Source organism: Haplochromis burtoni, unplaced genomic scaffold, assembly GCF_018398535.1.
Source record: "Haplochromis burtoni strain Fernald_Lab_line unplaced genomic scaffold, NCSU_Asbu1 Contig_23, whole genome shotgun sequence".
NCBI lineage: Eukaryota > Metazoa > Chordata > Actinopteri > Cichliformes > Cichlidae > Haplochromis > Haplochromis burtoni.
The window spans coordinates 1,430,595-1,457,731 of NW_024582384.1; the positions used below are offsets into that span (position 1 = coordinate 1,430,595).

At 39.3% G+C, this 27,137-nt stretch overlaps 3 protein-coding genes across 6 annotated transcripts; 2 read left to right on the forward strand and 1 right to left on the reverse strand.

The window, feature by feature from the left end:
* Positions 1-905: 905 nt before the first annotated feature.
* On the reverse strand, positions 906-16,914 carry lrrc8aa (leucine rich repeat containing 8 VRAC subunit Aa). Of its 4 annotated transcripts, none has more exons than XM_005917250.3 (4): positions 16,716-16,914; positions 10,655-10,690; positions 7,757-9,881; positions 906-5,541 (listed from the first exon to the last, which is right to left on the reverse strand). In XM_005917250.3, exons 3-4 carry the CDS (start codon positions 9,869-9,871, stop codon positions 5,266-5,268), a joined length of 2,391 nt encoding a protein of 796 aa, XP_005917312.1. In that variant the 5' UTR covers positions 9,872-9,881; positions 10,655-10,690; positions 16,716-16,914; the 3' UTR covers positions 906-5,265. The 4 variants fall into 4 exon arrangements, with proteins under 4 accessions (XP_005917312.1, XP_005917311.1, XP_005917310.1 ...); XM_005917249.3 differs by lacking the exon at positions 16,716-16,914 and adding an exon at positions 11,471-15,274; XM_005917248.3 differs by lacking the exon at positions 10,655-10,690.
* Positions 16,915-20,698: 3,784 nt separating this feature from the next.
* On the forward strand, positions 20,699-22,701 carry dnlz (DNL-type zinc finger). The gene is made up of 3 exons (XM_014332089.2): positions 20,699-21,116; positions 21,207-21,346; positions 22,325-22,701. Exons 1-3 carry the CDS (start codon positions 20,799-20,801, stop codon positions 22,476-22,478), a joined length of 612 nt encoding a protein of 203 aa, XP_014187575.1. The 5' UTR covers positions 20,699-20,798; the 3' UTR covers positions 22,479-22,701.
* Positions 22,702-22,800: 99 nt separating this feature from the next.
* Positions 22,801-26,622, forward strand: uck1 (uridine-cytidine kinase 1). Its single transcript, XM_005917251.3, has 7 exons — positions 22,801-23,023; positions 23,430-23,589; positions 24,184-24,280; positions 24,372-24,514; positions 25,997-26,091; positions 26,198-26,246; positions 26,356-26,622. The coding sequence occupies exons 1-7, from the start codon at positions 22,934-22,936 to the stop codon at positions 26,547-26,549; spliced, it is 828 nt and encodes a 275-aa protein (XP_005917313.1). The 5' UTR covers positions 22,801-22,933; the 3' UTR covers positions 26,550-26,622.
* The last annotated feature ends 515 nt before the right edge of the window (positions 26,623-27,137 follow it).

Sequence of the window (27,137 nt, forward strand, 5' to 3'; positions counted from 1 at the left end):
TTCTGAATGAAGACAGATTACCAACATGTCACCATCAGTCTGAATGGCCCTTTGTCAAGCTGGCTGCCAGCTGGTTGTATTCTGGTTGTATTCCTTTAGAACAGAAAGACTGCTGAGCGAAAATTTAATAAATTAGTTAAATATGAATTAGACAGCAAAAGAAATGTGAGCTTTGATGATTTATCACAATATCAACATTTCACGCAATTGCCAACTTGACCTCATTCAACTTGTTCGCCGACGGACTCCTACATATGGCAACATTTGTTTTTTAGTTAGTGTTGGTGTGCTTGACTGTCTCATTTTACATTTTTAAAATAAAAAAATGTAAAATGAATTAAAACATTTTAATTAAATAAAACAGATATTGAAAAAGTTTAACTTTGAAGACATAATTTATATTTTACTGCAATACTTTGCAAACTGCAAAATACTGCATCATAAGTGAAGTATCATGGGGTGTTTGGTGATTCCCACCCTGCTGAATATAGCCATGTACGCATGTAACCGTAATTCTACTTAATAAACTGAGAACAACTACTCTACTCTAATACATCTCTCTAAAAGAATCACAAGATGATTAACAGGACTGGAAAGTAGAAAACTACTATAATCTGTACTTACAATGTGCTAAAAAAATATCAGAGAAGGAAAAAACTGTTCAGTAAGAGTGGATACAAACAAGGGTCATCTCAACCAAGAAGTGCAGCAAAGGGCGAACACTGACAACAAATTGTCCTTCTCTTAGTCAGTGGGTGCACAGTGTGCTGCTAAAAATGATTTTGCATACTCTGGATGTTCCACTTCCGAGGAAGAGAAAGGCAAGTCAGATGTCAGTAGTAGCAAAGGTCTAACAAACATAGCGCTCAGGACTTGACCAACAATCATCAACGCACTCAAGAAGCTGAATTTTAACTTTATTTTATTTTCATATATTGTAATGGTACAAAAGGAGAGCCTGAACATTAGGCAAAGTTCAGTTGTCCATTGTTACAGACGTCCCACTTAAAAAGCCAGTGTTCAGTCCACTTGGCAACAATTAGTAAAAGGCCTTGTGATACAGACAGTGCTGAGTGAAACAAGTCCGTCCATCCAACTTTTAGTTTACATTTAACGTGATCGCTGCTTAGGTTTAAAAGCGTTCCTTCCAGTATCAACGCACGCATGGTTTCAAATGAAATGGATGGAAATGAACCGTTTTCCCTGATCCACAGGTATCAGAATACAGAGATGAATTGTACAGAGCAAATACAATCATGATTTATGTTCCATACACAGGCAGAAATATAATGCAACCACGGCAGTTTAAGAAAAATCTAGGGCGATGAAAAGGAAATGAAACTGTCTGGAAATGTACAATCTTGGGAAATATTAACAGATGATATACTGATGTACACAATGCCCACACTGGAGGGTGAGCTCACCTCCATTTACAGTAAGTCAAGATTGTCGAGAGTCGTTTCTGCTCAGTTGTGAAGTCCTGTTTTGTTTATTCAAAAACAGCAGTGTCCAAAGGGAAACCAGCAGCAATATGAATGATGATTATGAGCAAGAATAAACTGACCAGTCACGCTGCTTCACACAAACATTGCTTAAGTGATACATAATTTAGAAACACACAAAAGGAATTGGGAAAAGCTGGAAAATAACAAAAAAGAAGAAGAACAAAAACAAGAAAAGCTTTTATACGCACTGACTTAATATGTTTGGGTGAAAATGAGCTGAGACTATATCTGAAACTGCTAGAGTTTTCTTGTAACCAAGGAGCACGTATGAGTCATCAAAACTTCCTCCTTTTGGTTTTGTGGGAATGTCTGACTGACCTTTTCCTCGGACTTTCACCTGATTCACTAACAGAAAAGGGAGTGGGCTGAAAATTAGACGCATGACTCAGAGGGACATGACGGTGAAGGACTGTAGAGCCGAGTCACAGCTCGAAGGACAGAACAAAAATGACCAAGGCAACTCGTCACCATAATATTTGTGCGTATGTGTCCAAACATACGCACGCAAAACAAACAAACCCCCAGATAAAAACATATTCATGAGAATTTTGACAAAGTAGTGTGAGAGAGTGTGAATGAGCACCATCCATCTTCGCGAGTTATACTGACTATACAGGCTCTACTAGGAAATAATTTAGGTTTTTATATATGTCTGAACTCCCAGAACTAATGATGTGACCCACATGTTAAGGCTAAAATTTTATAACAAAAAATGTGCGTACAGTTGTTATCCTTGGGATCAAATCAAGCAACCAGGGCTTTGTAAATCTAAAGTCTGCCATTAAAACACAACAATATTATTGCCCGATATTAGCTAATCGCCAATGTATCGGTATTGGCATTTACAACAGTGTTGCTGATAAATGAAAACTTTAAAAAAAGAAGAGACAGGAGAAACATCCTTCAACCATGTCATGAGTGTTGATGTTGCATAGATTGTCCACCGGAGGGCAGTCTGCAACTTCCCTTTCATCAACGCGTGTTTGGAACGACGCAAACACAACAGCCGCCTGATCCCAGCAGAGCGGAGGTGAATAAATAACGACGCATAAAATACATCAGGAGAATTTGTTTATGTTTAGTGCGTTTGAAAGAGAAAAGAAAAATATTGGAGTATTGGCTTTTTAAGTCACCAAATATCGGTATTAATATCAGCCGGGCCCTGTCTGCCATTAGTACCACTGTACACTGCTTAAGTGCTGTGTGCAAACAGAAAGCTTTACAGACAACCTAAAGCTGACTAAGGCCAGTTATTAGTGCTTTGAAAGTGACACTTTCCTGGAATAAAAACCTTAATTAGCAATAACAGGAACGCTACGTATTGGCAACAATGAAGAACAACATGATACATTGTTTTTAAAAAATAATAACAATCAATAATCAGACTAGATGGGCTAACTCAGAGTAAACTGCCAGTTATAGCCCAACATCATACACATTTCTATGTTACTATATTATTTACTTGCCTATTTTTGCGGATTGATTGGCAGGCCGGCAGGCCAACAGTCCCTATCCGCATACTTGGCACTGCTCACGTTTATCCCGCAGTATGCAAGCAATTCAATTTAAGCATTCAATCCTTTCCAGGAAAGCTGAGATTTCCTGTGGATGAATCTGTTTCTCTGGCATTATTGCCTTTTTGCTTCCATCTGCAATCTCTGTTGCAATGTTAGCACTAGTTGCTCGTCAGCTCACATAAAGCTAAAGCTCCTATTTGTGCCTTTTAATACTGCATGGGAGCTCTTTACTAGTTCCCCCTACAAGGACATTTGGATTCAGTCAAGGCCTCAGTAAACAAAATATACCGTGAACAAAGGTATAATTGTATCATTAGAGTTAACCTTCCTTTAAAAAGCTTGAATCAAAAGAGAAAAACAGCAGGTAGGAGGAATACGGTACACATGAAACAAACACATTAAATATTTCAGCTATACATTTTACAGCACAAGAAATAAAAAACGAGCCAAGATTGTGATGTTTGCAATCATTCCTGGGGTATAAAGCTTGTAAATTCTAAGGCCATATTAGCTGCAAGAGATGCTTGGCTGGGGTAAACATGGCAGAATTAGTCCAAATGATGCTATTAAATCCAAAGGCCTTAATAAGGAAAGTGTTTCAAGCAAACCACGCATGTTACATTAATTTGGTCCATAGATGGTGGGAATCACATATTGCATGTTCGTTTTCTCTCTCCCTCTCTCTGCAAATGTTTCACTTCTGTTGTCTGATCTAAATGTTTCTCCACTCTTCCATTTCCTGTTTGTCCTCATCTGTCACTTAGATAAACAGATTACATATAAGTGTCTGCTTTTGAAGCTTGACTCAACTCTTCTCAAACAGGAAGTATCTAAACTTTCCATTATCACATCTGAAGTTCATTTCCTTTGGGAGTCCCACACATGTAAAGCTTGACTAAAGCTTCATAAATCATATGGCGCATTAAAAAAAAGGAATAAAGAAAAGAAGTACCTTCATTCTTGTTCATTTTTTAAGTGTATTATCTACTCGATGTGTGATTAGCAGTATCTATGCTCCATATATTTTAACTAAAAAACCCAAAACAAAACAAAACCAAAAGAAATCCGCTGTGACTTGTAATGCAAGGACAGCTAACCTCACATAATTACATGTAATTACAACATAGCAAAGAAAATAACAATAATATGGGTATAGCTTTGACAATTTCTTTTTAAAATAAATGCAAAACCAAAACTACACGTCTATTGTGCATAACATTGCATTCCAATATTCACAATAAAACAGCCCTTCTCACAGGCCCAAACATAATGCTAATGTATGGTACAATTTAAAAGTACACCAAAATAAATTCTTGGCCTTTTCCCAACACATTACAAAGTGTCATATTAAATCTGATAAAGTAACACACTCAAAAAAAGTATAATGCTCGTTGAAACAGAAAGATTCAAAGAAAGAAGATGGATTTGTCCACCATAACTTCCCATGCAGTTAACAAACAGCCTGCCTCACAGACTGATGTTATAGTTTAACAACTGCAGGGTATTTAGACATTGAACTGTAGAGTGTGTTCCCATTTGTTTCCACTGAATATTTGACAGCTTTGTTTCTTTGAAGTTCATCTTCTGAGCTAAGGCCTAAGCTGTGAGATCACCCGTGAGATGATTTGCTAATCTTCATCAAGTCATTTTGTCTACGTAAAAAAAATGCCTCAGAGTAAGTCGAGCATAAAGAAAGCCAGAAGGAAAAACAACACGGCGAAGCTTCATGCCTCAACACATCGGCTATCAGTTGCGCTGTAATTTGTTCGATTACATCTGCTAGCACAGTGAGGCATGCTGCACCTCATCTGCAGATATAACCGTATAAAACTCAAAGGTGATTTTCAGTCTCGAGGCCAGAGAACGTCAGGCTAACACTCTTCTGTGCATATTTCCTGTTGATAGTAAAGTAGTGATAATCAGCACATTTAGATCACTGGCAAGGTTGAATCGTGCAAGTTTAAATAAACGGGTTTGCTTTGGACAGTTTCTATTGTGGCATGCATACTCAACATCACCTGGATGAAACACTGAAAGGCCACAATACCAAACCACCTTTCATCGCCAAGCTAGGTTATGAGATTATTCCACTGGCAGGCATGAGACAATTCCAAAAGACATCACTTTCCTGTGCCTGTTGGGCCAGAACTGCTGCATCTCCTTCAAAGTTTCACAAAATTTCACTGCTTCTTCATTCCTCTGATCAAACTTCTCTCCTCTGCAGCTGTCCACAGTGGTTCGGCTCAGGCTTGTTCCTTATCGGCCCTCCACAGCTGCTCTTTCACTTCTGAGGGAAGCGTGTTGAACAGGTCCTCCTCCACCACCAGGCTGCTCTTCTTCAACAGTCGGCACTCGCCGAGCTCCACCGGAAGACACTCCAGACGGTTCCCTCGCAGCTCCAGCTGAGTCAGCCCGGTCAGTTCCCCAAAACGTGACGGTAGAGTCTGCAAGCAGTTGTTCCCCAGATTCAGAGTACGAAGTTTCTTACACTGGAACAGCTCTGGGGGCAACGTCTCAATCTGAAATGGAGAGGAAAGGAGGAGGTTGCAGTTACCCTGGCCTGCTGAGGCAGTTACTAAGCAAAACATGTTTCACATAATAAGCTCAGTTGTAGATCACATTAATTTCAGATGCTAACCAATTAAAACTACGACAAACAGGCAGGATCACAGGAACAAAATCAAAACTAGGTTAAATCTAGGCCTACAGTTATATATGGGTGAACACGGTGCAGGCCAGTATCGACTTTGGTGACTGCTATGAGCAGATCCAACATTTACTATAGCAACTTAAAGACGGTTAATAACGAGATAAAAGACTTTTAAACAGCTGGGTTATTTTAATTGTGATAACCATAAAATAAAGCATCTGTATTGGTGACAGACAAGCAATCTCTTGCTGCCACCTCCAAAACAGCATTGAGTTAAATGTGACTTGATTGGTTCAAATGTTTTGCCAGGTTTGGTTAATTTCAGCTGTTCTTGGATGCCGGCTCTGAGAGTTGAGTATCACACCAGTAAACAGAATCTAGGCATCATTTTAGATTACTTGTAAACTTTTGTTAAAGCCTTATTACACAATTCTACTAAATATAACTACTGTGTGCATTTTTAACCAGCTTAGTTTAGGTAGCTGGAGTGCTAGCTATTAACAAAGAAATTTTTCCTATTACTCAGGATCAACCGAGCAGAGCACAGCTGATGTTTAGACAGCTGATGTTTTATTCAAATCTTACCCTGATACTACATTCATGTGTTTGACCAATCAATGTATGCAACCAGGTCTTTCGAAGCTTAGCTAAAAAAAACATTCCCACGTCCCATGGGTTTTGCACTCAACAATAAAGCTACGGGTTGACAGAACAATTTTACATCTGATTACGAATTTTACGCAGGATGCCCTTCCTGACACCACCCCATAAAGAGGCTAGTCTCCATTCTGAATTGACCCAGCGACTTAGACTATGGAGCAAACACCCAATACTACGTAAAACTGGAATTTAATCTGACTCAAATGTGATATTTAGAACAATAAAATAACAGTGGGTTTGCGATGTAACCACCAGAACGTGATACAGGCAAAGAATTTCACAATTTGTGCATGTCTGCTAAAGACTTAAAGGTTTGAACAAATTTAGGACTTGAGTTTACTTTGTGTACCATGAACCTCTGTTTGAAAACAACAATGCAGTCACACTCTGTTAAAAACTTCTAAACATTAAAAACCTTTTTTTTTATTTGGATAGATAATGTGCTGGAAGTTTAAAGAGGATTTTAAGGAAAAGAGGCCCCGAGAGCCCAAAACATCAAAAGGACCCCATTTAATGGAGCTATTTGTAGCCGCACACAAACCTGCTGGAAGCTATTTTCAGCATGCAAGCGCAGTAGAAAGTCTAGTAAAACAGCAGTAATAATAACCTTTACTGAAAAACACATGATGCTGTATGCATGCTCAGTGTTCAAAACAGTATTATCAGGAGAATTCACCAAGTGTTTCTTTAAATTCTCACAGTAAACAAATGTGAATGAAATGCCCCAAAGCAAATAACTGAGTTAAAGCTTAAATGATCTCCTTCATCAGAAACAACAGGCTTCAATCCAACTGTGAATTTTTAGCATGATTGAACATGTTAATGAAAAATAACCAAGTTTATGATAATCTGCCACCTTAACACAGTGAGGGAGGCTAGATTTGTGGAGAAAAGCGACACATTATACAAATAATACCATATACACTTTGTAATAAATACATAGCAATGACACATTTTGGTCCGCTTGGAGTTCACTTGGATTTTTTTGTGTGTGAAAAGAAGCCAAACCACAGGAAAAAGCTACAAGTTTACAAATTCATCAACTAATTTAGACCAGCGTAAAAAAACTATAAAAGCGCCCTTAGACAAAGACTTGGACAGCTGTCAATATACCTGGGTGGTCCACCTAAGTAAAGTCTTTGTATGGGAAGCACTACAGTCCTACTGTTATCTTCAAAGGCATAATTCTACACCAAGAACATGTAGATATTTATAATGGCTGACCTTCGTCAACAACTTGTCGGGTTTTTAAGCTAACCTTACTGACATCTATGAGAAAGATAAAGGGGTGGAAACATGACTGCAGAATGAGAGAACTTGATAACTTTTACTACACTTTGAATCACCTTGTTGTTGAATTGTGCTATACAAATAAACTTGCCTTGCCTTACAATGAATAATTTAAGAAATTCTTCGCTACTCACCCTGTTTGCTGTCACTGCAAAATACTGCAGGTTCTGGAGGAAGCCCACATCTGGGTGGATGCTGGTCAGATTGTTGTGGCTCAGGTCCAAGAAGCGCAACTTGCGGCAGAAGAAAAGCTGGCTGGGGATCCTCTCTATCTTGTTCCTATTCAAATAGAGCCTTTCCAGGTTGGTGAGTGTTCCGATCTGAATGGGGATATAGGCAATCTGGTTGTACCACAGCTTCAGGCACACGAGGCGGTGCAGGTGCTGGAAGCTGATGATCTCCTCTATCGTCTTCAGATTGTTGTCCTTCAGGTCGATTTCCTGCAGGTTGTGCAAGCTAAAGATGGAGTGCGGAATACGTTCGAGATCGCAACGAATGAGCTCCAGCTCAGTCAGGTTGACCATTTTCTTCAGGCTGTTGAGCACCATTAGTTTGGTGCCCTCATTGTTGATGGAGAGCTTCTGAAGGTGCACACCCACATCCGTTACCACCTGGGGAAGCTTAGTGAGGTTGCTCTTAAGCCGTAGCACTTTGAGACTTTTGAGCTCTCGGAGCCCATCGATGACAATGTAACGATTATTCTCAGCACTCAGGTTCCCGGTTAAATGCAGCTCTCTGAGATTCTTCAGGCTGTAGATCCACAATGGGATCTCCTTGATATCAGTGAACTTAATGTGGAGGGACTTCAGATTCTCTCTTAGAAAGGCCAGAGCTGGAGCCTCAATTTTAGCCGGGGTGTGATAGAGCCACATTTCTTTTAGGTTGGAAAGCTGGGCGATGATTGGAGGGATAGTAACATCTGGAATAAGTTCCAGCTTGAGCACCTCTAGTTCAATCAGATCAAACACCGTGTCTGGAATCCCGCTGAGCATGAAGAGGTGCAGCTCCAGCTTCTCCTGGGAGTTCTTGGTGATACGCTGCCGTAGCTTCTCCAGTGTCCACTCATTGTTCAGGTTGAGTTGCCTCAGCTTGTTTTCACTCACCTCTGACAGAAACACAGCGAAGCGCTTGGAGTAAAGAGGGTCATACTGATCTATCATGTGCAGCATGAAGGCAAAGTCGTTCTTTACATCTGGGATGTCACTGTAACTGCTTTCCTCACGGATTGCTTCAAAGGAGTATCGTTTCAGGGAGCGGCTGAGCATCCAACAAAGAGTGTACATGCAGATGAGTCCATAAACCACCACCAGGGAGATGTAGAAACAGGCCAAAATCCTGAAAAGAGTTGCTAACGGATGGGCGCAATGGAACGAGCTGTACCCGGTTAGATTCTGAATATTCTCTGTGCACAGCACATTGAAGCTGATGTGTTTTACATAGTGGGCTGTGTAGCCAAATATCAGTATAAACTTTATTACCTTGATAATGGTCTGACGTATGTAAAGGCGGTACACTATATCACCCTCCTCTACATGTATTCTGAACTTTTTAACCTTTTCAAAAAGGGCCTTGGCCTGCTCCCCTTCCTTTTTATCTAAAACTCCAGTTTCAGAGCGATCAACAATTCCTTGTTCAATTCTGGTCTTTGTTCGTTGGAGCATGGGCACACTGGCCTCAACATCCTCGCTCACGCTTGAGGCCTTCTTGTCCATCGAACCGTTCATTTTCCCCACAGGCTTGGGGTCGCTCTCCTCCACCACGGTCTCAGACAAAGCTCTCGTTGTCCACGGGGAGTCGAAGCACTTGAGGAGGATGGAGACAAAATGCTCCACTTTAGAACTCGTGCGGGGGAACTTAAACCAGAAGTTGCTGCAGGCCAGGAAGATTAGAGTGTGGAGTAGCACCAGATAGGGGAAATATTTGGCAAACCAGTGTAGTTTTTTCTCATAGCACACTGCGTCTACATAGTTATACTGATGTCGGTCAAGGTCATACTGAATGCCTTTGGGTTCCGGTGCGTAGTGGGTGGTCAGATTCGGCATGGGCATGACTTCGCACGAGTCATTAACGACCCACTTGCAAGGCAAGCAGATCATCTTGTCCTGTGTGACCTGCAGCGTCCCGCCGAACACCGCAATCATCAGCATGACGATTGAGATGTAGTCTGTGAAAACGTCCCACCATGGCTTCAGGATGCGGTATGCTGGCTGGGTGTCAGCAAAGTATCGGAGCTCTGTGACGGGAATCATGATGGTTTATCTAAAAAAGCAGAGACAACAGAGGATTAGTTCATGACATGTTAGGTTAAACTGTGTTTTGAAAACCTTAATGCTTTGGGGCAAAACTTTGTTTAAATTACACTCAAAATATTATTCCTGCCTGTTGGCAGCTGACTGTGGCAGCTGGTTGTGAATATTTTAAGCTTTTTCCTTATGAAATCCAGTTGAATAGCTGTTTTTCTTTGATAGCTTCTATGCCAGTTTCTGGGATTAAGCCAACCATTGTTTTCATTAGGAATTAATCCTCTAATTATTTCGTCATTCATTATTTCTAAAATGCCATGAAATAGTGAAGAATGTCCACTATGGTTTCCTGAAAGAATACATTTACAAATTACACTCCAAAACTATGACACAGTCAATTTACAAATACATAAACCAGAGAGAGTCTGATGGTGCACTGGAGAAGCAAATGTTTGGATGTCTTGTTTTTTTGCATGAAATATGATTCAAATTATTAAACCATCTATACAGTGGAAACCCATATTCCCAACAGCAATCAAACATATTTGCCACAATGTGTCTTGGAGAATATCACAGCACTGAAAATAGTACTAAATGGATACCATAATAGCATCACCATTTCATATAGCAGGATAAACACAATCCTTTCATTTTACACTGCACAATTGGAAGGAAGCTTGCTTTAGTCTTGCCTTCTTGCTCTTATGTTATGTCAATATTGATGTGAATATTTTAAAAAGTCAGACAGCAAATTAATAAATGCCACACACACAAATAGCACTAACTTACAATTTGCCTTTTATCCTGATGTAGCCCAACAAGCACCTATGAGCAAAGAAGTGGAGGTTACCAGACTAGAAACACACAAAACACGATAGTTCTGATAGCTATTTGTCCTACAACTAAACAAAAGATCCTCTGAGCATCTTGCATGGGACACAGCACATTGCAGAGGCAATAGCAGCACAGACCCCGAAGCAGGCATGTTCATACAGACTCGGTGTCTCCACCTGTACTGCTACGTAGCCCTTTCTCAGAATGAATACGTTTTAACATGTTACTCCTTACAGAAAGGGCCACGAAGGAATGTATTCTCCCAAGAAGCTATGTAAAATCCTGCAAAACCAACAAATTTCCTGATTGTTTTCCCCCAAAAAGTGAACAATCCAAACAAGCAGGAATACTTAAATTAAAATCAAGAAAAACAACTTGAAAATGGATGCTAAACCCATTACTGAACACAAAGCTGCTGCTGATCCCACGAAAACACAAATCCCCCAAAGTGAAAAACTCCTGAGGCTTGAGTATGTGTGTAAAAACCACAATCAGGCATCTTTTTCAAACAGTAATTAACAATAGACTGAACAATAAAAAAATAGAGCAGTCAAAGCAGCTTTTTTTCACAATTCAAGATGTTTTAAAGGATCATATTAGCCCAAGTATAACCTCCTACACAGAAATACAGTTTCATGTGGACACAAATCTGATAGTAGAAGAAGAAACAAATCAACTGTAATAGTACTACTTATTTTTCTTCTTATAACAGTAAGGAAGAATCAAAAACAACAAAAACTGCATCTCCCTGTTTGTTCAACCACCCCCTACCTTATGAAAGAAGATAGCTGCGCAAGTCCTCACAAAAACGCATTGTTTTTTATCCAGTTCAAACCAGAATGGCAGCGGAGTCGCTGTTGGCCTCCTTCGTTAGGCTTCTGCTTTGCTTTAACACAGAAATTACAGCACACTGAGACCCCAACAGCTGCCACAATACCCTTAACTGTAACCAGTCAGATGGTGTTATTCCACAACAGGCTATCTTTGACTCCAATGCAGTGTACACGTCCCTGTACCACAACAGATTCATGACAAACCCAAAAGCATTTGACATGCTCAACTTTAAAATGTGACAGATGGAAATTCTGGTTTTGCAATACAGTGAAACTGCTGCATATTTTCACTTTCGTGTCTTAAAGTCATTGGTGTGTCGCTTAGATCACAAGTTTGCCACAATAGGCTCATATAAACTCCAAGTTCCATGTAACATAAACTAATTGCCAAGATCTTCCAAGAATTTCACACCAGGCTCTGAAATAACCCTAACAATAATAATGGATGATCCGGTGAGGTCACAATGTGCCACTAATATCTTTAATTCAAAAGAACATCCGAGGTTTGTTTCACTTCATCCTGGCACAGGAAAATAAACACCAGTCTGCAAGCAGCTTACCTTGAACCACACTACACTTCTCCAAAATCATCCCTCTAATAATTTCAACCAAGGACTTCTCTGAGGAACTAAGGACTTCCTGTCACTATCCCTGGTGTAAAATAAAAAAGGTCAAGACAGGATAATATAGTGACTGTGTTCTTTCTTGTTTGCTATGTTACCGCAGTACATTTCTCCTGATTTTCTTTCTCAAACAGAGATGCCTTTGTGCAGGCGAAGTGCAGGTGAACCTGACCACCGAAACAGCCAGTGTATTACAGAGCCAGAAATAATTTCCCTCAAGGACACTAGTGTCCATTTGGTTTGTCACAAAAACAAATGGACATGCCTCTTTTGCAGTATATAATGGACTTTCCTTTAAAATAACCCCAAGCAACCCCAAGTAGCTTTAAGTGATATCTGACAGCTAATCTCCAAAAACTAAATGAACTCCAGTGAGGGGAAAAAAAACCCTCTTCCTGTGGGGCTTAAACTCAAAATCCCACAGGAATAAGTCGCAGGTTCGGGTGCCACTCCCTACTGCTCCTTAGTATAGATTTTTGGTGGTAGGCATACTTTAATACCAACAACTTTCCAAAGACCTTAAAAAAATAAAGGACTGAAGGACTTTCTAAGGACTTAAGGTCATCATCAATGTACACATACAGGCAGCGCAGGACAAGAGTGTGCGTAGTGCAAAGATCAGAGCACAGCATGTAATCGTGAAAGAGATGAGAAAACCCACCAAAATGATAACAAAATAAAAAGAAAAGGAAAAAGAAAAACGTGCTATAATCTTTGTTATGTGTCCATGATGAGAAAACACTGAACAAGATGGTGTTAACGATGGACAGCATGTCTCCAATGTGATTCGAAGCCCACTGAATGTGCACATGACACCTTTGGGAGAAACTTTTAGTAGACAGAAGAGACAAAGTTGAACTTGTTGGCAAAGATAAACAACATACTTTGAGGGAAAAGGGCACTCTATACTAAGGGTAAAAGCTCAACTCAACTAGGCTGGATATTTAAAAGCTGATATGATTTTTGAATATTCAAATAGTAATTAAAAAATGAGATACTTTATGCCTTAATAATTCCTTGGTTTTTTTTACTGGCATTTGCAAGGATATAATACACTACTATCACCCAAAAGGGATGGTAATGCACATGCAAAGCCAAATACAGTGAGAGCTGTCAAAAACCTTCAAATAGAACTTAAAAAATAATGCAGCAAAGCTAGCATATCACAAGTCTGCCACAACTATACAACAGTCATCAGAGAGGAGTATGTTGGAAGGATGTCTTTGTAGAATATTATATTTGATTAGAAATGCCTGTTAATCCAAACCTTGAAGCAGGGTGGAGGTAGCATTATGGGTTGGAGCTGTTTTGCAAGTTCAGAAGACTTTCCAATCGAAAACACTGAATTTAATTTTTGTGTTTAATTCAGCAGTCTACGAGCAGAAGATTTTGAAAGGCTGGGTCATACAACAGGACACTGATTCAAAACATATAAAAAAAATACAGATAAGCCCATGTCTCAAGCCACCACGAATTTCTTTAAATGTTGCTTCCAAGGAGCCAGACTTTATTGTAACTGTTTAAAGTGGTTATGAGCAACAATTCTCCAGGCTTTCTGAACGTTTTTCAAAACTTTTTTCTTAACTAACTGGCTGCTTTTTGATTGATTGAGTATCTGAGTATTTTTAGAGAAATTATTTTCATTTATTTGTTTATTTATTTCACTTAACACTGACAAGCATAAACAAGACACCTAACTCAAGGGATGAACGAGTGTTGTGTCTACACATAGCAGACAACTTAGCAACAAACTCATTTTAAATTGCATCTTTCGACAGTTCGTTACTATTTTTGCTCCAAGTTGATTGCCAAATAGCCATTAGCTAAAAACTTGGCATACGTCAGCATGAAGAAATTGCACAAGCGGAGGACAAAAGAAGAAGTTTCAGGCATAAAAATAATTTTGCAGTATACGAAAATGAAAAAAAAAATGCAGCAAAGAAGCCATTTTTAAGGAAGGGAAACAGGGAGAAAAAGCTGAGGTAGATATGAGCTCAGCTAAAAATCAGCGACAGCTGGTCTTATAGAGTGATGAATTTGAAGCTTTGGGGTCAAAGTGTCATAGGAGGAGGTCAGGAGAGAGGTACAACTGGGAGTATGTACAGCCAAAACACGGTGGAGGCTCAGTCATGGTTTGGGGTTGCATTTCAACAAGGGGTGTTGGGAATCTTATCAAAACTAATGGAATTATGAAAGCACAAAAGTGCCCCTAGATTTTGATCGACGATGCAATACCAGCAAACATCCTAGAAGAGCTTTGCATGTAATTCCAGAAGAACTATTCCTGAAGACTACCCATAGAAATTACAAGAAAGCTACCTGTGAGATATCAGGTAGTGTTGAAGAACAAAGGTAGACATACCTTTGTTAGAAGGGGTGGCTTCTAATGATCTTAGAAGCCACCCCTAAAGAAATGAGGTGTGGTACAACACTTGCACAGTAATGACATCTCACTCATGACTGTGTCTTTCCAGTTAAGATTATGACGGCCTATTAGCGTAACTTAGCAGAAGACCACATCGCAACTAATTAATTCTGGTTAATTCTGAAAGGTCAGCACTTTTTTCTTGCAACTGTACACATGTGGACAGAAAGATGGACCAGTGCTGCCAGCACTTATTGCAGGCAGGAAGTTTTATTACATTCACTTAGATTGATACACGCTATAAACTCCTCTGTGTTTGAAACATCTCTCAATATTCCCTTGGCAACTACTTCACAAATTTCCATTTAAGTGCCGCAAACATTTATAGGACCTCCAAAGCAACAAAGAGCATCACTTTACTAACGTCTTCTACGCCCTGTTATCACGTACCATACAGCAGAGATGACTAAGGAACAGCGTGTTTTGGATCCCTTCATCAGTTCACAGTTGTTGAAAGTATTACACCCAGATCTCAGGGTTGTGTCAACAGCATCCAGTCCAGGCTTGTTGCTCCAAATGTGCTGGAGTTGAATATCAATTTTAAGCGACAAAAATCAGCTTTTTTCCACCATATTTTGACACTGTGTGGTACAAATAATGTATCATTTGAAGATAATGAGGTGAGAAATCATATATGAAAAGACTAAATGGTAAATGGCCTGTATTTGTATAGCGCTTTCCTAGTCCTTAAGGACCCCAAAGCGCTTTACACACTCAGTCATTCACACACTGGTGATGGCAAGCTACATTGTAGCCACAACTGCCCTGGGGCGCACTGACAGAGGCGAGGCTGCCACCGGGCCCTCTGACCACAACCAGTAGGCAACGGGTGAAGCGTCTTGCCCAAGGACACAACGACCGAGACTGTCCAAGTCAGGGCTCGAACCTTCCGATTACAAGGCGAACTCCCAACTCTTGAGCCACGATTGCTCCGACTAATCCTACCTTGGTCTGATTCTAGCTTTTCAAAGGAGGATCCTTGCACTTAACAATTTTTCCAGCACTTCCCAGCACTATGTGGCAATAACTACATAACTATGTGATCTGGATCCAGCAAGTCAAAGACATTGATTAGTTTCCCGTTATTATTTTTCCATTTTAGCTAATACTTAGTAAATCCTGATAAAAGTCTACATAAGGCTGTTATGGGGCAGTTGACTTGCTAGTCTACGTCAGCACTACATATCAGCAGTGACAGTGTTTTCTAAAGCCACAATCCACTCACACTTTATAAAGAGGTCCTTGACCACAAAACTGTTGCCTAGAACGCGGAAAAGAAAATGAAAAGAAAAGAAATTCAGGCCAAAAACTTGAGATCATTCTTCACAGCCCATTTGTACAAAGCAGAATTATCACAGCTTCCGCTCTCAGCCCATCTGCCCAGCCCTGGGGCATCAAATCAAGGGATGGAGAGGACAAGGTCTAACAACTGCTGACTCACAAAGAATGTACACCAGTGATGTCATGCTCTCACACATGTTCACAGTAATGAGAGGTCTGAGACATAAACCGTTTAAAACTACTTTATAAAGACATATCCTGATCTTATAAATTAATCATTCTAACCACATTTGTGTGCCTAGCCTGCCAATGGCAATATTACTACAGCAATGCGATAAAATCATAAGAGCTCTTACATGTATTTTGTGACTCTGTAGTAATAAAAATGAGAAGAAGAACAGCTCCTTATGAACTTAATATCCGAGAAACATCGAGTTACAAAACAGAGCTCTCCTGTTTTCCACTGCATGCACATGCTTTGCGGCTGCTGATGGGAAAACTTCCGTGTTTTAATCTGCTGTTTATAGCTTCAGTGTTTTATCAGCAAAAAACTGTTTGCGCTAAAAATCCCAGAACACCTCGCCTGGCCTTTAGCTATGGACAAAAATGCATTTAAGCAGGACCGAGAATATTTCATTAGCTTAAAATAAATCAATCCGAGGCGGTAACACAGTCGGATAAAATTACATGTAATCCAACCCCCCCAGAGCGACCTTTAGTTAGGTGGTCCTCTCCACAGCAAGAGTCAGCAGAGCAGGGACGGGAAACGATGTCTCATGTCGGTGCTCAGTTAGCAGTCTGCGGCAGCTAACTGGTTATATACCAAACACCCTGAAAAATAACAAAAGACCCACCTGTTTTGCTAAAGCTGGTGTCTCTCGCCTCCTCCGCACTCTGGTGAAACATTTCTCAAACAGGCTTCAGAAGCTGAGGCAGCTCGGACATCAGGCCGGAGCCCCGTTATGCTGCTACGGTAGGAGAAACCCGCAAGAAGGCTAGAGCGGTGCGGGACCGTCGGCTCCCACAAAGAGCTCTGTCCGAGCAGGGACGGGGGAAAGTACGAAATTATACAGTTTTTCAAAATAAAAGCACAGCCCTCTCATCTCACTCTCGCTCTGTCTCTCTCACTTCTGTTTCCCCCTATTTTCTTTTAGCTTTCCTTTTTAAGTTTTATTAAATTAGATAAATAGGTTAGTTATATATCTACTCCCAGTCGGTCGCGGCAGATGGCTGCCCCTTCTGAGACTGTTTCTGCTGGAGGTTTCTTCCTGTCAAAAGGTTTCTTCCCACACTTACCTTACAGTATAAAGTCTGTGAGACAAATGTTGTGATTTGGGGCTATATAAATAAAATTGAATTGAAAAATTGAATTGAATTGAATTGAATAGAATAGAAATAAAATTAAATACAACGGAATTGAACTGAACTGAACTACAGCCCTCTTTAAACTTAAGTGGGCCAGTGAAAGTCTGCATTTCTGTAAGTGTAAAGAATTGTAATTACACACTTAACATATCTTAAGATAATAATAAAAAGTGCAATTCATCTTTTCGTTTTTCTACATGACAAAGAAGGGCTCCTTTGGTACATAAAAAAACGCTGTCAGTCCATTTGTTTGGGCTTGTAAATTGTAGGAAATAAATGTGTAAAATTACACATTGCTCATTGGTCAGAATGTCCTGTAATTATAAAAGAGAAGGGTTTTGCTAATCGACAAACAAAACACAACTGTATAAGTTATAAATGTGTTAAAAAAATGTAAACAGTGAAAAAATTCAAATCAATACTTTACGCGATCTAACCCCCCCCCCCCTTTTTTTTATTTTATTTTTTTTACATTTACAGTAACTTTAAGGGTTTAAAAATAGCAACAACAATAAAAAATCACACTCATCTTCATTCACCAGCAATTTCTTCTTTCGGCTCTTCCACAAATCTCTGCAGTGATTGCACGGTGGAACTGTGCATACATTTTTAATAACTACCCCACATACAGCATCTAATTTCATTGGTACACTTGCACATAAATTTATGGTAGTTTAGGTAGGTCATTCCAAAAATTTTAGATGAACTTGTCACATTTCTTCAATTTTTAAGCTGACTGGGCTGCTTGTGTCTGTTCATCCACATCCCAGATTGACTTTGGGCCACCTCAAGTCTAAATATTATCGGAAATGTGCTCAACCTCATTCCAAGCATTATATATTCACTTCAGAACAGATGCAAAAAGCCTTCAAATCAAACTTTAGATGGAACTGTTCCCACTGAATAATACATGTTTGCCTAAAGTGAGGGCTTATGAATAAGGTATGAATCCTCCCTGTAATGATCATTTGTGCAGAATATCATATAGTACAGTCCATAACATGTTAATAAACAAACAGCATTTAGAGATAATATATTTTAAGGTGTAAATACTTGCTGTGAAAAGGTATTTGCCCCCTTTCTGATTTGTTAGGGTTTGTTTTTTTTGCATATTTGTCAGGCTTATATTTCAGATCATCAAACAAATTTTAATATCAGACAAAGATAACTTGAGACAATACAAAATCCAATTTTTGAATGGCTTTGTATCCATTTCCAGACTGAAAATGACTTTCTCAGCTGCCCTTCAGTTTCTTTACGTCGTGGCATAACGTGTTGGGTTTTGAGATTACTTAGCCTACTTCACTTTGTCAGACAATTACTATTAAGTGATTTTTTTGATTCAACAGGTCTGGCAGTAATCAGGCCTAGGTGAAGTTAGTGAAACTGAACTTAGCTTGTGACAAATGTGACAAGTATGAAATAAGAAATTTTCACAGCACTAAAACCTTCTAGTTTAGAAATGTGTTTATTTAGTTCATCTGTATCACAAGTCATACAAGTGAGCCCTGTGCTTGCTCTGTCACAGTAACAAAGAACTATAATACCCAGAAACTGCACATGGACCCATCACAGAGACAGTGTGCCACCGAGTTCCACTTTTAAGACATCCATACCTTTCCCTTAACCCACACAGCTCAGTGCATTTTTCATTTGTGCTCATTGCCATTCAATTAACCTCCACAGGCCTGCAGCAGCCTTGGCCACAACCTACTGGAACATTGTAAAATGTTTTGTTATACATTGTGTCCTTACCGCTTCAATTCCCACTAAAGCCTTGGGAAACAATGAGGTGATGAAAAGTGTCTGTGAACTACTCAGTTAATGCTAATAATATGATATATGATTCTGGATTTGTGAAACAATGGCCATCCCAGAGGTGCAAAATCTGAATCTGAGACATTCAAGACTGTATTGACCCTCATGTGAGTGACTCCACAGAAATACCTGACCTCTCCAGATATTCAATGTAATTCAAACTTTATTTTTTCTGTCATAAATGAAAAACAACCTTTGCTGTGGAGGGCTTTGTGGTAGGTTTTTGGCAGGTTTAGCTCCTTAGCCAGAGAAGCTGAACTTTGTTAGAATTTCCTTCAGTGTATGCAAACAGAATTTGAACCTGCTAGGTGGTCCAGCTTGGGGTAGTTTGAATAACTATATAGACATCTGAGATGTTTATTATATAGTAATGCATCATGCTCATGAAATCGGCAGCTACAGTAAAGCATACTAACACGGGACTAACACAGCAGGAAAAGAATCAGTATTTGTTTGTATTGACTGATGAAGGTCTATCAGGAAGTAAGGTGTGGACATAGACCATATCACAAATTCATTTTGTTTCAGAAGTGTTACTTATATTTACAGCTCATTTACAGCTGTTTAATGTTCAATGTTTTTAATGCATATGTATCTTAATATTTGGTTATTTTAAACAAACGTCTTGTTTATAGTAAATACTTCTTTATGTCTCCTCCTTGCAGGTTGAGGTGTGGATGTCCATATGTCCCAGTCTCACAATATGACCACAATATCTGTAGGACACCAACTGCTGGATTGAGTGATTATAATTCCGTGGTCAGAGGTCAAGGTCATTGTAAGTAAAATCTGCAACATGCTACATGAGCGTGGAAATGCATGTGTTGAAATGTTAAAGGTGGATGTGATGTAGTTACTAAAATCCGTGTTTCTCAGGTTATCTTGGTTAAAGGAAAGAAGAGCTATTAAAGGCATTTATCAACAAATTGATATGATGAAAGAATGAAAGATAGGAAAACTAAAATGTTCAGTTTATGTTTACATACTTGTTTACTATTGGACTGTTTGTCTGTGCTGCTGAATTGGCTATTTAAATCTTCGTTTTATCAGAGAACACAATGTTGGATAGCTGTGGAGTTATTTTTCTGTCAAAAGTCAGAAATGAAATTATTTTCTCAAATTGATAGAAAAAGAATTCCATAGATCACTTGTATCTTTAGTTTAACATTTTGGTTCAAATTCAATTAACGAAATTCTTGGGATATGTGAATTTTTTTTGCTTAAAGATTTACAGAACTTCAAGTAAATGGTAGAGAAGATAAACTATAAAAATATGGAGTTATCCGTAATGGGGTTTATGGAAAGACAATAAAATAGACACGTTTCTTCCTGTTAAAGAGAAGTTTTTCCTTCCCACGGTCCTTAACGTAAAAAGGGCCTCGCTGTTGTGATTTGTTGATAAATAATAAAACTGAGTTAACTTGAACTGAATTAGCATAATAGTTACACAAAAATACCTGTAGATGACCAGGTTGTGAACATTGTTGTCAGCTTATTATTGTAAGTAAAAAACAAAGAAACACACTAAACACATCTCAAACATAACTGAGATGTCTCCAAAAGAAATTCACGTTACGGCTTTCATTTAGAAATATGCTTGCCTTTGTAGGAAAAATAAATCATTTAATGCATTTTATTTTGAAAATGTAGGTGCGTGATGTCATCAGAGTGCGACAACATCCACGTTGATAAATCATTAGCAATTTCATCTGCGACTGAAAAAGGACTTTTACCGTTTGAACACAGCCGTGAAAATGTTGTTTTTACAGAAGTGTCTGACACTCAGTTATTCTTCGAGCACTGCGCGAGCGGTCAGCCGCTCTCTTTGGTCTCACCGTAACCGTTCAGTTTTGCGCAGACTCTGTGCTGTGGCTCACTGTCCAACCGCAGCCGGGACAGGCGGGACAGGGCTGCTCTCTTCACAGGACAACATAGGTTTTCGTCTTCTGTCACCCGCTTACAGGTGCACACCTCGTTTCGGTAGTTACGGACTCTCAATTTCACGGAATGTCAGCAGTGAGGCATTGGGACAGATTCAGTCAACACACTATCACCTCGTTTACACGTGCAAGGTAGCGCACGCACACTGTGTTGAGGTAGTTTTTGTTTACTTTTTCTTTTAAAGTCATGTATATGACACGCAGACTGTGTCCTGTTCGCAGGTTTGCTCCACCAGATCCATGCAGAAGATCTCTAAGCTGGCTTACCACAAAGGTGTCGTCATAGTCACGTGTTCAGGATGCAAGAATCACCACATCATAGCCGATAACCTCAAATGGTTCACCGACTTGGAAGGGAAAAGGTTGGTAGTGCCGTGGACTCTTCACTGATTCAAAACAACATCCCGAGGGTGTATTGGGTCCTTTAATCTGGCAGTATTTGTGGTTCATGTGATTAGAGCGTCTGATCTAATAATGAAACAATGATAAGCATCCCAGAATAATTTTAAAGCAGTCTTCTCTGCTGCAAGAAGGAGGGGATGATTTAACTTAGCCTTAAACATTAATGAAATTCTTGATATTTTTTTCCCAACAGTGTACAGTACAAAGTCTCTGTAGGGTAATTTTAACGTTTTTAATATTAAGTTATTTTCTTGTGTGCAGTAAAGATTTTTTTTGGTACAGACAAATATGTATAAGATTCCATACAAAGTGAGTGTAAAATAATAATTAAAAACAAATCAGTCGAAAAGATTTAGTTTTCTCCCTGCAGTGGCTCTGTTGTGTAGTGGTTAAATAATTTGCCTTACATGTATAAGATGCTGGAGGACAGACAAACAGAGCCTCAGAGTGGCTCTGTTGGTGGAGGGAAGGGCATCCAGCACAAAATCTGTGCCAAATCAATGTGGATCCGTCGGCTGTAGGAACTACTTGAGAAGCATCCATCTACTAGTATCTACTATTCCTTGGAGTTACTGTATATAGAGCCAGTACCTGACAATCATTTGTCTGCATGAAAAAGCACCATGAATCAGCATTAACTGCATGACTGTATCGCCTTATATTACTTTAGTGGTATGTATAAACACCAATATAATTGTAAAACTATTAGATTAACCTGGCGAGTTTATTAGTCACCAATTAGTAATGTCTGATTTTTTATTTTTTTTTTACTTTTAATACCGACTCTTACGTGTTGTTTATTAACATAACAGCAACATCATAAAATATTATCTGCGACATGTCTGAATCGCAGCAGGTAATTGATATCTCTGTTTCAGCAAACGACTGCTGCTGCAGTATATTTCAGTATAATTTTCAGTGTTGGTCTTTTGCTTCAGAAACATTGAGGAAATCCTCGCTGCCAAAGGAGAGACAGTGAAGAGGGTTGAAGGAGGTGCTGCTCTGGAGATAGTGATGGATCAGTCCACAGAAGACAAGCCACAGTGTGCTGAAGACACAGAGGAGTCTAGCAGTGATCCAGAAAAACGATAACGCTCTGCTTGTACTGTAATGTTTATACTGTAAAATTGCTATATTTAATTTATTAATAAAATCGCATTTTTTGAAATTTCTTTTATTTTTTCATCGTGCATTTTGATCATTTTAGTGTATATGATAAGCTTTCAAAAGAAGGTGCTGGAAGTATAAATCCAACAACTAACTGTAGTTGAAGCAAGAATAGTTTTTAATTAAATAATAAAATAACTATCTCGAACTGTAATGTGTGTATAGGAAAACATCGAAGTTATTATTATTATTATTTTTGTTGTTGTTGTTATTTATTTAAAAAAAAACATTATTGCGCTCCAAATGACCCTGTGGGCGTTCCGTTGGGAACGACTAATCTCGCGACATCTCGCATTGTCGCGTACAGTAAACGTGTAAACATATGACAAGTAGTTCTCAGCTAAGCTAGCTATATTTTGCAGTCTATAGAATTGACTGCAATGGACACTGCAGGAGCCCAGGACGAGGCGGACAGGCCCCGCCATCGGCCTTTCCTGATCGGTGTCAGCGGAGGAACGGCCAGCGGCAAGGTCCGTCATGTTTAGGGCTTGTATGTGATTTAGCATCCCGGCTAGCTTTGCGTACTCTGCTATTGGCGCCAATATTAGCGTTTATCAACCTGACAAAAACAAATGTCACACTCACTTACCCGGGAAATACGTATGTTGGTCATAATTACATGTCTGCTGTGTTCATTTTATACTATATTTGTGACCTGGTGGCGCCCAAGACTTGTCCAGCTAACTAGCCGCTGTAATGAAACTGTCAGTTCTTTATAGACCTGGAGTCAGCTAATAAATACCGAGGTCACTGATACAACGTTTCACTTCAGACTGTTGCTCAGGACATCAACTAAAACAGAATTTAATATTGTGCTTTAATACAGTCAAAGGCATTACCGACAACAAAAGTCGATTTTTATTTATTTATTTACAGTCGACCGTCTGTGCAAAGATCATGGAGCTCCTGGGTCAGAACAAGGTGGACCACCGCCAGAGGAAGGTGGCAATTATAAGCCAGGACTGCTTCTACAGGGTCCTGACTCCAGATCAAAAAGCCAAAGCGATCAAAGGCCAGTACAACTTCGATCACCCAGGTAGGCTCATGCTACAAGTAGGATTTTTTCCCCTCTGCCAAATCTGATCACGACAGACCCAGTCGGTGTATTTGTAAGATCACTCTAATAGAGGTATAGGAGAGTTAAAAACCTACCTGTATTGTAAAATAGCATGCATATATATTTTGTTATGCTGTTTTAAGGGTGTTGTTAATTATAAAAGACATCCAGATATTGTTACTGGATGATCTAACATCTGTAGTAAATATAAAATCCTGTGGAGGAAAAAAAAAAAGTAAAACACAATCAGGAGCAAAAAACCACAGAAACAGAAAATTCAAAGTCTGACATGATGAATTGCAATGCTTAGATTTTATTTAGAGTTTGGGGTTGCTATTTCTGAGCAGGTGACAATATATGGTCTGGAAGCAGTGCTTTAGTTAAGTACACTTGTGTTAACACGTGTGGGTTTAGTGGGTAATGCTGAACATGGGCTCTGTGAAATTATGCTCCTTACATGCCTCGTATTATGTACTTCACATATTTATTGATTTAATCATGTTTTTGCTGTTTTATACAGTGAATTAGACACATAAGGCTAGTCCTTCAGTGTTTCGGTTTAATGTCTTTCAGAGGCATTTGATAATGAGTTAATGTACCAAACGTTGAAGGATATCGTGGAGGGGAGGGTAGTCGAAGTGCCAACATATGACTTTGTCACCCATTCCAGGTAGGAAGGAAGCTCTTTGTGGTTCTAAGCCTTGATATTCTTTATAAAAAAATAAAGTCCTCTGTCCTCACCTCATTTATTGTGTTTATAGGCAGGAAGAGAGGATCACAGTTTACCCAGCGGACGTAGTCCTCTTTGAGGGGATCCTCGTTTTCTACCCACAGAAAGTGCGCGACATGTTTCACATGAAGCTGTTTGTGGACACAGATTCAGACGTCAGACTGTCTCGCAGAGGTATCGGTGACTCCCTTACACATGTGAAAACCAAACCAAAAATTTATGTTATTAAAAAAAAACAAAAAAACTTTTTTATGTTTCTTAAGATTTCAAAACTTTCAAAATAACATGAACAAAATAACTTTCATTTACCAGTCTTTGTTGATTTTCTATTAATTTCTAAGTTTAAGATGTCAAACTGTGCTATTTGTTGGGATTATTGTGGTTTGGTAACAATACGATGATCTAATCCATAAAAAGCTTTATCATCAGAGGCCAAAAATAGAAAACTTGCCAGCAGAACTAAGGGGGCTCATTTTGTTGGCTGACTGGCCAGGTCAGGCCCAAATGTGTATTTGGCTGAGCATTCAACCCTTACATCAGAATCAATTAGCTGAAAAGCTGGCATATCTTGCTGTGGTGCAGTGAACAGTATTTGAAAGTCATGTCCTAAAGAAATGGGGCGAAAAGATCCAACAAAAGCCTGACACAGGATCTGGCCCTTCAATAGATCTGTCACTGAAGCTTCATCAGAAATGGTCTCAGTGGAAGGGTGGCTGTCAAGAAACCGTTGTTAAGGAGGGGAAACAGGAAGAAAAGGCTGTGGTATACCAAATAACAGAAAAACTACACTGTAAATCAGTGGCAACAGGTCTTAAGGCGTGATGAATCTGAATTTCTAAATTTTAGGTTTAGATGGCTGTCTATATACAGAGGAGGTCAGGAGAGCGTTTAGTCATCTGCTCATCACAGCAGAGGCTCTGTCATGGTTTAAGGCTGCATTTCGACCAGTGGCTTTGGGGATCTTGTCAAAATTGAAGGAATTATGAACACAGAAAGTTGCAGTCAGAAGTTGATCGAACATACAGAACCATCTGGAAAATGTGTGATATAAAGCAGCTTGAGTTTTTATCATGACGATGATCTCAAACAAACTATTAATGCAGCAAAAACACAGATGGATTAAAGAACAATCATACAATGGAACATTATAGGTCATGGATTGGCCTCCCCAGTGTCCTGATCTGGACATTACTGAAGCATTGTGGGATCCTCCTGACAGAGAGCAGAACAAAAGGCAGCCAACACCCAAAGAAGCCTGAAGCACTATTCCTGCAGGCTACTTACAGAAATGACAGGAGCGAGACCTGTGTTCATCAGAACTAATATTCCAAATCACTAGAACTCAATTTTTCTTTATATACGGGTATTTCCATGCAAGTTTGAATCAATTACTGTACCCATTTCCTATTTTTTTTCTAGCAAAATATAAAGAAACTGAGGATGACTCACGAATTTTGTACCATAGTAATATTAATAGATATTACAGACAGTGAAATGAAGAGAACACAAATATGGGAAAGTCCAGTTGTTCTTGATGGCATCATCACTTGTCTTTGGGATTCAGTTTTTGGTCTAATCTTTATATGCTGCGTCACATTTTTACAGTTGATATTACTTCATATCCTACTTTTTTCTTTTTTTTTTCTCCTCCTGTAGTTCTGCGAGACATGAGCAGAGGGAGAGATCTCGAGCAGATTCTCAGTCAGTATACAACATTTGTGAAGCCAGCTTTTGAAGAGTTTTGTTTGCCTGTAAGTGTGGTGGTCAGCCCCGATTATGCGCTTATTTGTTCAGCATCTTATTCTGTTAAGCAGACACACATTACATTTGTTTCTAAAGACATTTTGTTCTTCCCAGACTAAGAAGTATGCAGATGTCATCATTCCAAGAGGAGTCGACAATATGGGTGAGTGCTTTTTCCTTAAGAAAATGAATACATTTCAGCATTTTCTTGCTCTCTGTAGAGTCAAAAAAACAGAAAAACCCCCAACTCGTTTTTTTCTGATTTCCATCAGTGGCCATTAACCTCATTGTGCAGCACATCCAAGATATTTTAAACGGCGAAATCTGCAAATGGCAGCGTGGATCCGTGAACGGCCAAGCACGTGCTCTTAAACGGGTCCTGTCTGAGCAAGGTGACCTACAGAACGGATCCGCTAACGCCCCAGGAAAGAGGGTCCTCCTGGAGCCCAGCAGTCGGCCTCACTGAGACTGTATCGATTTGAATCGATTGGCTTTGAGCTTTAATCGCTGCTACAGATTGTATTTAATTTTTTTTTTTTCTAAATGTGAAGTGTGTTGGACACGCTCTGCATTATTTTAAAATATTACCCATAATCACATGTTGCAGGGATTTAGTGCTGCAACGTCTTTCCCATTTAACTGCAGTTATTGGTGCATTACCAGACTCTTGAATATGTTTTTTGTTTTTAAACAAGCAGTCTTCCATGATGCTTTAATTTGTTTTTTGTTTTTGTTTTCAGTGTTAAGTCCAGTCATGTGACCTGTGTCTGAGACTGGAGGTCTTATAATTGAGGGTAGGAAGTGTTTCTGTACAGTAGATGCTGACCTATAGTCATGCTTTTGCACTTGGAGTGACCCTACTGTTAAACTGAGTCATGCTTCTTTATTGCTTTCAGATTAATATATTGAAATGATAATGCAGATGTCTTGTACGTTTCTCTTTTAAATCAAGTCAGAGCCAGATGTGTTGCACCTAGTTTCATATCGAGCACATCCTTAATTATTTAATAATGGATCTATGCCTTAATTTGTTTACTTCCACTCGTTATTTGTG

Bases quoted from the DNA above. Each gene is read 5' to 3' on its own strand.
- uck1 (XM_005917251.3), top strand. From the start codon at position 22,934: ATGGACACTGCAGGAGCCCAGGACGAGGCGGACAGGCCCCGCCATCGG. The intron at 23,024-23,429 runs GTCCGTCATGTT...ATTTATTTACAG, and splicing joins GAGGAACGGCCAGCGGCAAG to TCGACCGTCTGTGCAAAGAT. The intron at 24,281-24,371 runs GTAGGAAGGAAG...TTGTGTTTATAG, and splicing joins GACTTTGTCACCCATTCCAG to GCAGGAAGAGAGGATCACAG.
- lrrc8aa (XM_005917248.3), bottom strand. From the start codon at position 9,871: ATGATTCCCGTCACAGAGCTCCGATACTTTGCTGACACCCAGCCAGCA. The intron at 5,542-7,756 runs GTGAGTAGCGAA...TCTCCATTTCAG, and splicing joins TTGCAGTGACAGCAAACAGG to ATTGAGACGTTGCCCCCAGA.
- dnlz (XM_014332089.2), top strand. From the start codon at position 20,799: ATGTTGTTTTTACAGAAGTGTCTGACACTCAGTTATTCTTCGAGCACT. The intron at 21,117-21,206 runs GTAGCGCACGCA...TCCTGTTCGCAG, and splicing joins ACCTCGTTTACACGTGCAAG to GTTTGCTCCACCAGATCCAT. The intron at 21,347-22,324 runs GTTGGTAGTGCC...CTTTTGCTTCAG, and splicing joins ACCGACTTGGAAGGGAAAAG to AAACATTGAGGAAATCCTCG.